A 17,634-nucleotide genomic window follows, 5' to 3' on the forward strand; every position below is an offset into this window, starting at 1 on the left:
TCAACTGGTTTAGTCCTTGTCTTACCCAAATTCATCTGAAAAATTAAACAGGGTGAAGGATGAGCAACCACCTCTCAATAGGGACATGAGACCTTACAATAGTAGATTGATATAACTAAATTAAGTGACATGCAATCGCACAACTGAATATCACATTAATTGAAGGGACCCACCACGAATTCCCCCTTGGAAACGAACCCTCTCCCTACCCGACACTAAGCATGTGTCAGCCCAAATTACTAAAATACCCTTTTTGCCCTAATTCCAAAACAATTTTAGAGTTTGACTTCTACCGGAAATTTGGCAGAGCCTCCCTTGAAACTGGCTCAAAACCCAAAAATTTACTTGCACAGCAGACACAATTATTTCCCAAGCGTTCAGCAAGCACAAACCACACACCAATTAGCAAAAGTTTCAATGGGCTTCAAGCCCACCTTTACCAACATAAGAAAGTCAGCAAAAACATCTTGACATAACTGAACATAACAAACAAATCGTAAACTCGCGACTGCACCTAGGTTACCTACATACCCTTACTGAGGGATCAAGCCACACGTAATTCTTTCTGCCATAAATCACAATTAAGATATTACAGAAATGTTCAAAGTGAAACCAACAATAAAATTCTAGAATCATTCTTTACCTTGATTTCAACAAGCTACATAATTGGATGTCATGTCTTGAAATTATGTACCTAACTGTTTAATCAGTTTATCATGGTACATCCAAACACATATGTAACCAAAGCTTTTATGTGAAAACCATACCTGCAACCATTAGCATAGTGCATATGTCTTGTAATGACCCACCAAGGGGCATATGGGAAATATCATTAAATCCAAAGGCAACCGGGCAAAGGGAAACTAGCCAATCACATGTGGCTAGGGATCCTGGCCAGCCTTGTGTAGATAATATGAGCAAGGTGGCGAAGAGTATCCAGTTAACTATATAAACATATCAGTACTGCACTGTTCTCCACATAGGTGTAACCCAAACATAATTAGTCAATTCCATATACTACACTTCTGGAATGGTCCACTCCATATGTGTGGCATATCTTAGCAGAACTCAGGGACAAATGGTCAACCTGAGAACGCAATCCAAGCATAACTCAGGGAGATATACTCAACCTAAGAATGAAAATCCTAGCATAACTTAGGGAGATATATTCAACTTGAAAACGAAAATCCTAGTAGAACTTAGGGAGATATACTCAACCTAAGAACGCAATCCTAGCAGAACTCAGGGAGTTATACTCAACCTGAGAACACAAAATCCTAGCACTACACTGTTTAGGCATCCCCGATACTAATGGGGCTCATCCGAAGGCAACCAAGTCATCCGAAAACAATCTGAAGGCAACCATATTTTCGAAGGCAACTGTATGTCCGAAGACATTCCGAAGGCAACTGTATGTCCGAAGACATTCCAAGGGCAACCATATGTCCGAAGGCAACCAGGATGTCTGAAGACATCAATATCTCTGAAGGCAAAGATATTTCCAAAGGCAAGCGGGATGTCTAAAGACATCAATATCTCCGAAGGCAACAGTATTTATGAAGGCAATACAATCCAATTTTAAACCATTTAACACATATGTAAAAATAAACATGGATATATCATGCTTGGAAAGTAAAAGAGATAGAACAACAATTCATAAATATTTATATAACTCCCATAGCATAATACCATTTTAAAACAAACAATCAAATCACAAACGCCTCCTAACCAATTGATCACGATCAGCCCGACTAGTCCCACCATCTAGGTCAATTAGGCCCGTGGGCCCATGACCTCTGATTTTCAATCCGAAAGTTCATATAGGTCCAACAAAGTCTACTAAACAAGTCCTGGAGGTATGGTCTCGATCAAGTGGTCGGATCTAAGCCAATCGCACGACCGGACGACGATTGGTTCGCCTAACCTTAGAATCAATGACTCAGAGTATCTGGGACTCCGATTCTTGATCCGTAAGTTCCTACAGGATCCTAGAGGTACATGGAACAACATAATTGAAATTGGAACCGATCTAACGGTCCGAACCTATCTGACCCAAATATCACATAATAAGTGCAATATTTGTTCGATAGTCAAACGGTAACCAACTTCAAATTTGAGTATATCATCGTGCTCAAAACGACGTGGGCAGCATTTTAGAACACAATGGGCCGCCACTCGCCGCCGGCAGTGGTGGGTGCCTTGAGAAAATTCTGACAACGGAAAATTCTCAAAACTCCCTACAATACTTATACCAACACGTTCACACTAACAAGGGGAACAAGTTTGGTATCGGACCTTGAACAAAAAGTGAACGGAAATTAGTAAATGGCGGCTAAATCGTCGGCCATAAATGGGTGTTTTGATTAATTCCCAAAACTCCAAAATTGATCCAAAATAACCACACAAACAGCAAGAACACAAGGAGAGGATGAAAAACCATACCTAAATCGACAATTTTGGACTTGGAGCCGCTGGAAATGGTTTTAGAAAAGTTTGAAACCCTCAGTGCTTTCAGAGCTCACCGCAACTCAGGGAGGGGCTGGGCTCGATGGAGATTGACCCAGACAAGATCGTTGGCTCCTTACGGTCATTTCTCGACTAGCGGAGAGGCCTGGTATGGCGGGAGCACCGAGATCGCCGGCCAAAGAGCCGACTATGTTGCTGCACGCGATAGTGAGGAGAGAGAGAAAAAAATGAGATAGAGAAGGGCTGACCAGTTTTTAAAATTTGACTTTGAGAAATTTACGGTTGTGCCACTGCACTTTCATAGATCATAACTCTTTTGTTTTAAATCGAAATTGAGCCTGCCGCCTGTCTACAAACTCATAAGCCCGATCACTACGCAATGGAACCAAGAAAATTTCCAAAACTAGCCATGAGCAAAAAGTCAACTCTAAAGCATCAAGGAAACTAAGGTTAAAGTCGTCCTTTAACTTTAGAATTTTGAAAATTAAATTAAATTTCGGGATGGGATGTTACATTAATAATATTAATGCATGAATGTTCTTCATCTACTCGAGTTAATTCATATAACTAGACGAGCAGACGTACACGTCCCATACCATGCTTATACCACCTAAACCCGAATGCCCATTTATACGAACTAACACCCATTTCAATCATCCCATAATTCCTCTTTTGTTAGTCATCTTGTCTAACTTCCTGTCGCCAATCCCGCATCACCCAATAAAAACCATGAGCACAGTGGGATCCCTAAGATCTGGTACGTACCTTACAAGAGTTAGACTCAACTACATAAAAGATTATTTCAATTACACATCATTATTTTATCAACATAACAACTCCAACCAATTTTCATGACATGATATAATTATACCTTTCACATATCCCATATATCTCACAACAATGTAACCGTTTAAAATATCACCAATTAATGTATATATAATTATGCCAACATTATTCAACCAATCAATAACACATAAACATTCCAGGGAAGCCATTCAATTGTAACAGGAACATTAACCAAATAATCATATCATGCATAATATAGTGCTCACGAAATTTAATTAAATCAATCTCTATAAAGGCCCCCAAGAACCCCTAATTACCTCGTTTTAAAGCTAATTCCAAATTAAGAAAACACACGAGCTAGGACCTCTAACTCCTCCGGTAATTCTATCACCATTAGCTTTCTTTCTTCCTTTATCTTCTTCCTCTCTCTCTCTGCCTCTCTCAAGAACTATTACTTTGCATACGTTGCATGCAATGTGCAACCTCAAATATTACACAAGGTCTGTATACTTTCAAAAGAAGCAACGGAGGGACCTATTTATACTAGAAGAGGTTGGTTGCTACTAGCTCCTTATTGGACTAAGAACTGGCAGCAACTATTAAACAACTAAAAGAGAACATGCGTACTCATTCTCCAAGGAATAGAACCTACTTATTCTCCAAGGAAACACAAATATCTACTATATTTAAAGACTAAGTATTTTCATGTGTGTGCATGTGTCAATAGGATGAATTTAGACTAGCCACCTCAAGTTAAGATGAATTCCTACGTGTTGCTCCACCAAAATTCTATAACTGAGAATGCATGTGAAAGCTCCATGTGCTAACTCCAAGCCATAGGTTGTTGACAAGGAAAAAGTAACTTGATAAAACTAAAACTACAAGTCCACTTTAGCGCTAGTTAATTGTTTAAAAATATATAAGTATATTAAGCACCCAATAACCATCCAATGGCATCTCAAGAAATAATTAACAAATATATAATTCAAACAAGCCCTTTTTATCCAATGGCATCTCAAGAATAATATACATATAACTACTGAAATGGTATTATAAACGTAAAACAACTATAAATATACATTTCCTTCTTACCAAGATAATTACTTAAGAATCTATAATAACATTTATTTTTCTTTAATCAACATTTAAGAAAACGGACTCTCACGGTTGGGGAAGTGGAATACCATAATGTTGTATACTAAAACCTAAATCTTATAAATTACAAGATTTATGTGCCTATTTACAAGTTTATGCATATGGTTTACCATGTCATGGTAAACCCTAATCCATAATATGGTAATCTTCTATTTATACTTGTAAGGATCTCAATTACAATGAATTGAAAATGTAAGGATCTCAATTACAATGAATTGAAAATGGTAGACGTTAAAAATGTAAATAGGGTCATATTTCAAGTAAAAACATGTGTTTACTACAATAAGGACTCATATTACAACGTTGGGGAAGTGGAATACCATAACGTTGTACACTAAAACCTAAATCTTATAAATTACAAAAACATTCCCAAGTGCATTTTCCATGTAGCATGATTGATGATTCGAAAGAATCAACCTTATCTACCAAATCAACACATTGAACAATATAACTTGTCGCACTACATTGCCAATAACGACCCAAAACCCATTTCCAAAATGACATTCTTTTTCTCATCACATAAAACACTTATAGTGTCCTTCAAATCCTTTGGACTACATCGCGTGCCTATCTTCAAAGAATTCTTCTTCGACATGCTAGCATAAGCATTTTTAGGTTCATATTTCGTTTTTTGATTAACATCCAGCTTTTTCCACATAGCCACAATTTCTTTCTTGGTCTGAGGAACAAAGATTTACAACCAAAAAAAAAGTTTCAATTCATTCTCAATAAAGTGTGAATGGACACAAATATTTCTAGGTGTTGGACCCATTTTATCATCTTGGTATTCACCTTCTTGACCAATTTTTGTTGCTTCATTTCATCCCCCTTGATTTTCCTACATAAAACATTTACAAGGAATCTCATTTAGTTAGTCATATATAATATACTTAGGGCATGTTTGGTAGGCTGGACTAGCCTGGACAGTGTTAAATAACACTTTGAAACCCACGTTTGGTGAAAGAGGGACTAACATAAATGGGATTGTGTAGTCCATAAGTCAAAAAAACACCGGACTCGTTGGTCCAATTCAGTGAGGATGAAATGCAGTTCTCAAAATAGCGAGCGTGCTATTTTGAAAGCGCGAGTCCGACTCACACACCCACCTCCATGAGCTCCTCCTGGTTGATGAGTATCTCATCGTTCATGTTGGGCAAGATGGTGGTGACTAGCTCGTCGAACTCAACAGTGCCGTTTCTGTTGGCGACGAGGACCACGTCACCGATGAGCTTGAAGCCCAGCGACAGGAGCAGGGCGGCGAGCTCGAGCCGGGTGAGGCTACCGTCGGAGTCCATGTTGAATTGCATGAAGATTATGGAAGCTGCTTTTGCTGATCGGAGCCGAGCGCAGCCATCATTCTGGTAATGGCCAAAGAAGAAGAAAGGGATCAATAAAATCCCAATTGTGTTTTGGGCGTTTTGGTGTTTTTTAATTTTAATTTTGTGGTGCGGGGCTAATTGGTTTAATTCTGTTTTTTCTCTTTGGAAATTTGCAATTATAGACACCATTAAGTTTCAATTCAAGTGGGCTTTCATATTTTATTGTTCAGCACAATTATGTATACTAGTCTAAAAAGTTAGATCGCATTTTTTCTTGGCTAATTTTTACTTCTCATATCTTAATATCTTCCTTCCTCCTTGAAGGTTGCACGAACTGGGAGGGTGGCGTTGGAGAGGGAGTCTGGTTTGGATTCCACTTATCTTTGTGGATACCCCCTTCCAGTATAATTCCAGAGAGAGACAGAGCCAGAGAGAGAGAAGGCAAAGATGGGAAAGAAAGGCAGAGCAAGCGAGAGAGAGGAAGGAAGAGGAAAGAATCAAAGAACGGTTTTTTTTTATAATTTGTTTTTCACACATCAGCCCCAATTAAATATCCCTAATTAAATTTAAATATTTTTTAAGTCAAAATTTCCAATTAAATTTAAATATTACAAGAATTATTTTTTAGTCAGACACAGCACTAAACGTAGGTCTTCACTATTTTTACAATCCAACTTCTTAGTCTGACACAACACCAAACGTAGGTCAGTACTTAATCCAACTTAAGCCAATCCGAGCTAATCCACGACAGTCCCAGGACTTAGTCCAGTCCATGACAGTCCACCATACCAAACGACCCCTTAATGGACTAGATAAGTCATTTAGCACTGACAAATAGTTTATAATAAAAAAAATAAAAAAAAAAGAGCCAATTTTACGACTATTTGTCATCTTTGAGTCGTCGTTTGTTGTATTTTTCCCCTTTGCTATTCCCTTTATTTTTCTTTCCTACCATATTATAATTTCAATTAATGAACAGTCTATTATGAAACTGCATTCACCAAACAATATTTAGTGAATAATGGATAGTGGGTGATTATAAGTTTTCATCAAGTTGCAATATTGTTTATCGCTTTGGTAATTACTCAATATCAGTTTGGCAATAATTTATAATATGGCAAAGCGATAGACAATAATTCCCCAACCAAAATGGCGTAATTTCCAAATCGATATCCAGGAATTGCTATATCGATAATCCAGAACTGCCAAATCGATACCCACAATTGCCCGATTGATACCCATACCCATCAATTGCCAAATCGATATACAGTAAAGTCTACTCCTACAAACCCTGCTAAAAAAATTTGCCTGCAAGTTTGAACTTAGAGACCCTTGCTATTGCTACAAAAACATTTTGGAAGATAGATAAACCTTAGAAAACTCCAAACCCAGTGATATCTAGTGCTTTATACATTAGGAAATATCTGACAACCAATGGAGGAGATGACAAACTTCACCACAAGCAGCGGCACCAAGTTTAGCAGTTTCACTACTTGCAGAGGACCAAGTTCAGTAGCAGAGATTTTTTGGGGTTTGAAGTTCAACCGCAGAGATTGTTTGAAGAGCAAGGAAAGAGTCATGACGAACCCTTGACCTACTATAGCAGGTTTCTAAATAAAAAACAAAACAAAAGCACATGCTAATTAAATTAAAAATAGATGGTGTATGGGTACACAGGTGTACCGTAGACGTTGCCATCAAGGGAATTCATATTGATAATAAACTTTAACATTCCCCAAACCCTGAACTCTAAACCCTAAACCAATAAACATACTTAATTTAAATAAGAAACTCGTACATAAGGTACCAAAAATGGACTACAATAAACACCAATAAACACGGATTATTTAAGCATGAATGTTCCTTGCTAAAGTTTGGTACAAAAATTTGGTCCTCTTAAGATAGAGTGATAAATCTTAAGCATTTGATAATTATCGCTCGAATGTACTGATGCATCCAACACTACTCAAGAACAAAATAATCGGTATAAAATGCAGAGACCAAATAAAAGATTAAATCAACATAAAAAATCAAGAGTATATTCCAGTGTGGATCCAAATCATCCTTTAGGAAATTCTTGGTTTCTAATTCCAGTCACTTAATAAAAATCTATAAGTAATAATGTTTTTTGGGTTTTACTAGGAAGAACACTTTGATTTCATAAAGAACTTAGATTGAAAAATAAGGATTGCAAAGACAAGGATAAGATCTAAATTCTGAAAGAAATTACTAGGAATAACTGAGTCTTGGCCATTAAATTATTTATATAAAAAAAAAGGATAATATACATACATGAGTACAGCAAATGGCAAAGTGATATACTTGAAATGTTAAAAGCTAGCACTGCCCTTTACCACTGTATTCTCTGCACATGTTGAGCACATATTCTTGTACAAAAGAAACAAATGAATCTCTTTACACCATAAGCCTTATGAAGATCAGCATCAACTCCAATCATATGAAGAGATGGGGCAGTCAGACTGCTCTAGTGCCTTCTACAGCAGGCTCAACGGTACTTCGCGATACCTCTGGCTCCGTGCCATAATCCCAAAGTTGTTTTAGCTCACGCCTTATCAGTCCCAAAAACACCGTAACACCTGATTACCAGAGCAGGATAAGCAGGAAGGAATAGAAGACAAAGTAAAACATCTGATAATTCTATTGGCCAAAAAATGAAAAACTCCTTGACATTACCTAGTGTACATGGAACAAGATATAGGAGAGCAGGCTGACCATTCCCGTTCATGAGATATAAACCCAGGTACGTAAAACCAAGTCCTGGAACAAGAATTACCATCCATTAGTACTAAGACAAGATGAACATGCATAGTTTGGTCATGTTAGAAGCCAGCTATTAAAAGTAAATGAAATTAATAAACTACCAATATATGAAGAAAAAGTGTATAACATGAAACAGATAGATGTTGCAAGAGCACTCACCGATTCCATAGCCAATTACCAACCAAAGGAAATATCCGCTAATTCCACGCTTCTTATTTTCTTTGTCAAACCTGAGACAGCCAAGCCCAGACAAGATTTAAAATTAAGAAAGATAGATTGAAAGCAATGCACACAAAATTTTCAAATTAAAAACAAAAAAGAAATTGAAAGCAACAGCTTGTTAGGTGACCTCGTTAATTTTATCTATTTAATTATAATTAATGAGGCCATCTAACAAAGCTTAACACATAAGTTCAGCATGCATTCACAAAACAATGATGTTAGTCATTTTGTGGTTTTACGCCCCGACAACTTTGGGGTTCAATAGGAGAACTAAAAATATAAGTCAGGAAGTTAAAAAGACAACAATTGGAGAGCATGTTCTGCATCAAAAAGTGACTCAATTCTTGGAGACTCAGATGAGGACGAGAGGTTCGGTTTCGGTGAAGCAGATCTGGACTTGGAGGCTGGTGAGGAAGGTCTTAAAAGTATGGTGATGGTTTCAGGTAATTCAGGGGCGAATTTGGTGGGTGTACACGGGTGGCGGAATTGGGTAAAGTTGGTGTCTCTTGAAGTGGAAGGGGCTAGGGAGGAAGAGGAGCTGTTGTCAAATCAACTGGATCTCAAGGTATGGCAGGAGATTTTTAAAGAAACTGGAGATATTCAAAAAGGCCCATTCACTTTTTACATGACTTTTTTTTATATGACTTTTTATATGACTTTAAAATATCATAACTTTCATTTTACATCTCTTTTTTCATAAAACTTAAACATTTTTTGAGATATTCTAACATTTTTTGAGATATTTTAAGAAGACCAAGGTTTATGCATCTCTTTCACAAATACATCACTCTACATATCATCATAATGTTTCGCACTCACAGATATAACCGTTAAAACTTGGTACGGGGATTTTGGGAACGTATGCTATATAATGATAAAAATCTCATTTTAACCAGAGAGAATCACATTTAACTAAGGACTTTTTCCAATTAGTCAACTAGCTCAAGGACTTAATCAAAAAAGGATATATTGTACTCTTTCCAAAAAGAAAATGTGTTAATAGGGACCTAGGTCTAATTTAACTAAAAAGTAAACCTGGCAAATGTTATTTGATATGCTATTTACAAATAGAAAGTTGATTGGAACAGAAATCAGTACCTGTAAGAAAATACAATAAGCAAACCCGGAAACAGAACATCCCCAAAGCCAAGCATGTTCTGACCACCCCAGGGGTCAAAAAAGCGAGGGATTCTCAAGAGCATTGGTAGGCCTTCACCACTATTGTCACCTTTGGCAACCTATAAGAGAAATATGTGGATTTAATAAAAGCAGTCATGTGTCAAAGCTAATACAACAGTCAAGCCCATCGGGCACTCTTGAATCAATTGCCCGGCAATGTATATCATGTAAGCACAAGCATTAGACATGCATGAACACAAGTTTACTCGAAATGGGCACCAGAAGCATAAGATGTCAGACATTTACTCATGGAGACTTTGTTCGTGAACCAATGACCTTAAAGCGGGGATCACAAGCATAAGATGTCAGACATTTATTCTTGGAGACTTTGTTGGTGAACCAATTGACCTTAAAGCATTAGTAGAAGATTTCTAAAATAACAACAACAAAAAATTGTACCAACCATCCAAAAGAGAAAATAAATTGTAACAGGAATCATAGGATGCCCAATAGATTTTCTTGTTAAGTATTTATGACGTAATATGGATGTGAACCAGAACAAGTATTTTCCTAAGGGAGGGAGGGGGGGTGGGCTGGAATTACCATGATATGATATAAGCAATGTTTTTATTATGTGTAGAAATATATGTGCATGTGCATATGCTTTATATATGTAAAGACAAAACCAACCAGTCCAAACTTGTCAACGCTGTACTCTGCCACATCGCCCAATGACCAGGCTACTGGCCTGGTGGACCGATGGACACAACCAAAGTCAGGTTAGATAATTAAAAATCTTTACGCCTTAACATTGGGCCACCACCTAGACTGCTGCTAACATTTTTACAATTACAACACTAGTATGATTGCTATTCCAAATTTCATTATAATATGTTAGGTGGAAGAATAAAATAAAATGGATGTCAAAACCCTACACATAAGATTGATGTCAAGATGAATTACGCTAAAGTGAATATCCTTAATAATGATGACCATAAAGAAGCTAAGTATATAATTTTTCCACTTTTAAAACTCACTTCTGATGCAAAACAAATGTAGAATCATTTTATAAAATAAGCCTCAACAGAATGATAAATAAAAGAAATACACCCCAAAACTTCAATTGATGAATTTCAGACAAAACCTATGCACTTTCCAGTTCAAGGTATATAAATGCTATATAGGCATCTTCTAGATTCACCAAAGTTGGTACAACAATAAAGAACATCAGTTAATAGCTAAGAAAGATGTAGCTTGGTGAATCCTACGGGAAAATTTCTGGCCTATTTTGGTTAAATCATCCTAGAATTTGGAACTAGAAAGACCTATGGAATAGACAAACCAATATATGAAGAAACTTATGCTTGCAACATCCTTCAGAAATCATGAGAACTCCTAAGGTAATCTATCTGAAGCTTGGAATGCTTTAAACATAGAGCATGATAAGGGGGAAAAAAAAAAAGCTTCTCCAGCCATTGCAATTTTGACTTCCAATAAGCAAAATGGCTCCAAAAAAAAATAAACTGGTCTACCTTCTCAATGTTCTCACAAACCAAAATTGTGACAACAGCTTGCATGGTTAACATGAAACAAATGCAACTTGTAATCTAATAAACCAAGAAAAAGAAGAAAAACGGAGATCAGAACTTACCACAACCATGACGCTATCTTTGAACATTAAGGGTGACAGGAATACCCAAAAGATGTCGTAGACAAATGCACAACAAAGTAGTACGGTAGCAACCTGAGACATGTTAGAATTATGAGACAAAGGACTGATTTATTAATTACATGACAAAAGGACTGATACATTAATTACATGACAAAAGGACTGGTACCTTGATATTAGGTAATCGAGCAATTTGCAAGACTGTTATCATCAAGCAGATACCCTGTCAAAAAATGATATTTAAGTAGCAGAAGTGAATTAAAGGATCGAAGGAGGTCTACAACCATCTTCAACACACGTTGACGCACCATGTAGACAACCAGGATTAACATGTTGCTAAAAACCGGCAGATTAAAAATGGTAGGCAAGTTGTGAAAGATGCATATCCATATGGCATAACATTGTAAAATTTCAGGTTTCTTCCCAAGATATCAGCAGTCCATAGTTAACCCACAAACAACTCAACTTAGGCTCACAGAAGAACTTTGGGTGACTATCTTAACACAAAGTAAGAGCAAAAAAAATGTTAAAAAAAAATGCATATATCCAAATTTGCAATAGTATGCATCAGACTGCCATCAACAGCTTAACTAAAGGGGTGGTACGTAAAAGCTATCTTGCAAGTATGGCGGTTAGAAATGTTCTGAGATGGTAGAATAGAAGACTGACCCACTGTAGTCTGGACATCCAACCACTCTATTTTACAAAGTATTCAGCATTCAAAATATTCAAATTGCTGCAACTGCAGGTAATTTCGCTGAATGCATAATAGGATTAGCCTAGAACACATATATCAAAACTTGAAACTTACAAGAACATCTTGGCCAACCCACGAATATGATGCCCGTCGTGTTACAACCCAGAAAACTGCAAACCCCACACACAAAGCCAGCACAACAAGTGAGAGAATCGACACCTCATCCAGGAGAGGCAAAGTTATTGTCTTCTGTCCACCACTTCTCCATTTTCTGCTCAACAAGTAGTAGAGACATGAAGGAACACCGACTGAAAGAAATTATTGCATGCACTGCAGCTAGTGATAGGTTTAGCAGAAACTGGAAATAAATGTGGAGTGTACCTCAAAATCAGGCTTAATAGACAATTATGCATTCCCTGAAAACAAAAGCTACATCAACTAGCATGACACACAAGTAATAATACGGGAGAATGACAGAAAGTAGCACATAAAACACATTCGAGAGAACAACCCAAAAAGATTGTGCTTGTACCAGAGTATATCACAATATTTTTTTCTCAGGTTATTCTCTAAGTCTTTCTTTTTTTTCACCTTTTTCCTGCTTTTCAATAAAAAATATGTTCCAAAAAAAAAAATTTTGTCTTTTCCATTCTCATAAAGAGCTTTCTAGGATGCAACAAAATGCCAACATAACTGCTCAACTAAGAACTCAAATAGAAAGGGTGAATGTTACCATTCAACATCTCAAAGAAAAATAAGGAATCAATAGGCGATACAATACAGGTAAAGCCAATATACTCTACATTTCCTCCATCCCTTCCATAAAATGCAAAAGCATTCAGGATGTGGCGGGGAGTAGTCTGAAGATGTTTGGGGATAGGATTTGGCTCTGGTAATCTTTATGAGCCTCAATATCCTCACCATCTATGGCTAGATCTTTCTTTTCCACTTTTTCAGAGTGGAAAGCTGCTGTTATGTAGATTTTTTTTTGGTAATGGTTCTGACTAGTATAATATGCTGCTTATGTTGTTATTTGATGCTGTTAGTAGGATTTTAGGACAGTGGACATCTTGTCCTCTGATTTGTACAATTGCATTTTTCTTAATGAAAGTTATATCTTGTCCAAAAAAAAGTGCATTATTCTGTATTTTATAGATTGTAATGCACAGTTCTACTTGTTTAATTCCCAACACCCAAAATATTTCATTACCAGAAACATTCTCAAATTCAAGAACAAAAATGCCAAGAACTCTGTTTATCGTCAATTTTGTTCATTCCCACTACTTGGCAAGCAGACTTTTATTTAATCAAGAAGAAAATAAAAAACAGAATTTATCACAGTACCTCAATACCGCCAACGCAGAAAAGTACGATCAGCACCCAGACAAACCACGTAGACATAAAGAAATATAGTAGCAACAGAAAAACGGATGCTGTTATGACAAAACACACAGCACCCTTCACGCTAAGATTCATGACTTCGTCCTCAGAATCATCTTTCGCTGTTCCAGTATTAGATTCCTATTCAATAAAAGATTATATAGATACTATTACCCATAATTACAGCAATAGAAGTAACACGAGGGCCGAGATGAAAATATCGGGCGTAACGGGAATATGCCGTTACTCAAATTTATGGGCTACATTACAGTTTCAATATCGATATTAGTGACTGTCAACAGAATGATAGATATTTGCTTTAAAACATGGAAGTTTTAAATGAAACTTTAGTAAATGTTAAATCAATCATTTCCGTTGATGGTCACCAACATCGAAACATCTATCAATACTGATATCTTCATCCTGATCACCACACAATTTTTCTTGTAAAAGCCAAAGACAATAAACTGAGTCTGTCCAAACCTTTTCTGCCAGTTCATTATAGCGCTCATCAGACTTCTCAGGAGCGGTAATCTTTGACCAAAATGAGGCAACTATTATTGTTCCCACAGCCATTAGCCACAAGAACACAACTGAGAAGTCCACCACTGGACGCTTGGGGGAATATAATAGAAGCTCCACTGCAATAAGTTACAGGAGTTATCCATATATTTTTTCACATAAAACAAATTTGAGAATTGAAAAGTACAATCACATTAGCTAACCTAGTCTTTAAACCTCACTAACATAACACACTATGACAAACTAACCTGTCTTTAAACCTCAGCCCTCAAACACATTACCTATGAGTCTACTATCAATCACTTCTTTTTTTTGTTTCCTGAAGCACTATTATGTCTTCCCCTCCCCATTCAACACCTCTTCGATAGCTCTCCTTTTTATCCACCCTAGAACTCCAATGTTCCAGCTGACAAATTCCATTTGAGCATAAAGACCCACCCTTGCTCTGAACTAACCCCTTTCAAATTCAAACGGATGTCAAGTCCAACTTTAACCTCGTAGCTTGTCTTTGGGGTCTTTGTCTTGAACACTTTGATACATACATAGTGCACTAGCTGTTTTGTGTCTCATGCTTTTCCCCGAGGTTGGTATGCTTATATTTTTTTTTAAAGATTGTATGTGGTGAGCATCTTGGTAGATTGAACAAGTTAGCTTGGTATATGCATTAATGCTGAATACATACATACAATTCTCTAAGTTGGTCAACCTCACCTGTAGAGTTTATAATTCTGTAAATAGATATGTTATCTTGATTTTAGAATGGAAGAAAATGTTCTCTGTGGTCCTAGAATGGTTTTGTAGAACCTAGTTTAAATTTCACAGTATTTTAGTTCACTACCTTGGAAGTATTGTTGCTGTATATTGCGTTTCTATATTGGTTGCAAGCAAAAGTGTTTCTTGTATTTTGGTTTGAACTATGTTGTAAAGAATATGTTTCCCTATTGCTTGTAGTGTGATAGATTGTCTTAGACCATGGTTACCTATACTCTCAACTTTTAAGATCTCATGGCTAAGGAACCCTTAGATGCAATCTCTCTTTAGGTTATGTTCGTCTATCTTTCTTTGTTTTTTTTTTTCCTTCTTTATCTTTATCTTTTTCTTATTTTCTTTGAAAAGATAGAAAATTGTATCAAATACACTCAAACTACACAACTGATGGACAAGAAGTCCATTCCATCTCTAAAGCATGTCAGCCACCAGCCAAGTGAAAATTTGAATGTTAGGTGGAATACCAGCCTTCCAAATAATAATAGGATCCATTTGATTGTCAATCGATTGAAGGAAAAATATCCAAATAAACATTACCATAAGACTGGGTTGACCATAATGTTTCCACAACATGATTTGGATGCATGGAGACCTTGTTTATACAAGACAATGAACCTGAATATTCTTGGAACTCTCTTTCACTCCAATTCCAACGAAACTGTAAACCCCAGAACATGACCCAGAGGAAACAGAAGCCAGTGAAGAGATAACTCAGTAATAGGTACCTATGGTCTCAATTTTTCAGATTGAAGCCTAAGGAATCCTAAATGTAATGGTTAGGTTATGTTCCTCTTTCATTCCTTTTATTTTTCATAAAATAGAAATTTTTATCAAACACAAACTCAAACTAGAATGTGATGGACAAGAAGATCATTTGTACTGCACAAAACAAAATAAAACAAAATCAATACAGGTCAGCCTCAAAACTAAGAGCGAAAATAGCTAACTGCGAACCGCATACCAATCTAACAAAACGGCAGACAAATTTAAGGCCCAAAGAGATGACCAAAAAATCACTCTTTCCCAGAACTCTTCCACATCCACCCCTCTATCATCATCAAAATTCTTTCGTTTCTCTCCATCCAGATAAACCATATTTCTAGGTGTTGGACCCATTTTATCATCTTGGTATTCACCTTCTTGACCAATTTTTGTTGCTTCATTTCATCCCCCTTGATTTTCCTACATAAAACATTTACAAGGAATCTCATTTAGTTAGTCATATATAATATACTTAGGGCATGTTTGGTAGGCTGGACTAGTCTGGACAGTGTTAAATAACACTTTGAAACCCACGTTTGGTGAAAGAGGGACCAACATAAATGGAATTGTGTAGTCCATAAGTCAAAAAAACACCGGACTCGTTGGTCCAATTCAGTGAGGATGAAATGCAGTTCTCAAAATAGCGAGCGTGCTATTTTGAAAGCGCGAGTCCGACTCACACACCCACCTTCATGAGCTCCTCCTAGTTGATGAGTATCTCATCGTTCATGTTGGGCAAGATGGTGGTGACTAGCTCGTCGAACTCAACAGTGCCGTTTCTGTTGGCGACGAGGACCACGTCACCGATGAGCTTGAAGCCCAGCGACCGGAGCAGGGCGGCGAGCTCGAGCCGGGTGAGGCTACCGTTGGAGTCCATGTTGAATTGCATGAAGATTACGAAAGCTGCTTTCGCTGATCGAAGCCGAGCGCAGCCATCATTCTAGTAATGGCCAAAGAAGAAGAAAGGGATCAATAAAATCCCAATTGTGTTTTGGGCGTTTTGGTGTTTTTTAATTTTAATTTTGTGGTGCGGGGCTAATTGGTTTAATTCTGTTTTTTCTCTTTGGAAATTTGCAATTATAGACACCATTAAGTTTCAATTCAAGTGGGCTTTCATATTTTATTGTTCAGCACAATTATGTATACTAGTCTAAAAAGTTAGATCGCATTTTTTCTTGGCTAATTTTTACTTCTCATATCTTAATATCTTCCTTCCTCCTTGAAGGTTGCACGAACTGGGAGGGTGGGTTAGAGAGGGAGTCTGGTTTGGATTCCACTTATCTTTGTGGATACCCCCTTCCAATATAATTCCAGAGAGAGACAGAGCCAGAGAGAGAGAAGGCAAAGATGGGAAAGAAAGGTAGAGCGAGCGAGAGAGAGGAAGGAAAAGGAAAGAATCAAAGAACGGTTTTTTTTTTATAATTTTTTTTTCACACATCAGCCCCAATTAAATATCCCTAATTAAATTTAAATATTTTTTAAGTCAAAATTTCCAATTAAATTTAAATATTACAAGAATTATTTTTTAGTCAGACACAGCACTAAACGTAGGTCTTCACTATTTTTACAATCCAACTTCTTAGTCTGACACAACACCAAACGTAGGTCAGTACTTAATCCAACTTAAGCCAATCCGAGCTAATCCACGACAGTCCCAGGACTTAGTCCAGTCCATGACAGTCCACCATACCAAACGACCCCTTAATGGACTAGATAAGTCATTTAGCACTGACAAATAGTTTATAATAAAAAAAATAAAAAAAAAAGAGCCAATTTTACGACTATTTGTCATCTTTGAGTCGTCGTTTGTTGTATTTTTCCCCTTTGCTATTCCCTTTATTTTTCTTTCCTACCATATTATAATTTCAATTAATGAACAGTCTATTATGAAACTGCATTCACCAAACAATATTTAGTGAATAATGGATAGTGGGTGATTATAAGTTTTCATCAAGTTGCAATATTGTTTATCGCTTTGGTAATTACTC

General features: G+C 36.8%; 2 protein-coding genes across 2 annotated transcripts; both read right to left on the reverse strand.

The window, feature by feature from the left end:
• Positions 1-4,867: 4,867 nt before the first annotated feature.
• LOC117615031 lies at positions 4,868-5,702 on the reverse strand. The gene is made up of 2 exons (XM_034344002.1): positions 5,514-5,702; positions 4,868-5,086 (listed from the first exon to the last, which is right to left on the reverse strand). The coding sequence occupies exons 1-2, from the start codon at positions 5,700-5,702 to the stop codon at positions 4,868-4,870; spliced, it is 408 nt and encodes a 135-aa protein (XP_034199893.1).
• Positions 5,703-7,952: 2,250 nt separating this feature from the next.
• On the reverse strand, positions 7,953-14,255 carry LOC117614136 (signal peptide peptidase-like 3). The gene is made up of 10 exons (XM_034342835.1): positions 14,078-14,255; positions 13,559-13,735; positions 12,596-12,630; positions 12,329-12,485; positions 11,687-11,740; positions 11,500-11,592; positions 9,828-9,967; positions 8,667-8,737; positions 8,421-8,504; positions 7,953-8,323 (listed from the first exon to the last, which is right to left on the reverse strand). The coding sequence occupies exons 1-10, from the start codon at positions 14,168-14,170 to the stop codon at positions 8,202-8,204; spliced, it is 1,026 nt and encodes a 341-aa protein (XP_034198726.1). The 5' UTR covers positions 14,171-14,255; the 3' UTR covers positions 7,953-8,201.
• Positions 14,256-17,634: the final 3,379 nt, after the last annotated feature.

This window comes from Prunus dulcis, chromosome 1, assembly GCF_902201215.1.
Source record: "Prunus dulcis chromosome 1, ALMONDv2, whole genome shotgun sequence".
NCBI lineage: Eukaryota > Viridiplantae > Streptophyta > Magnoliopsida > Rosales > Rosaceae > Prunus > Prunus dulcis.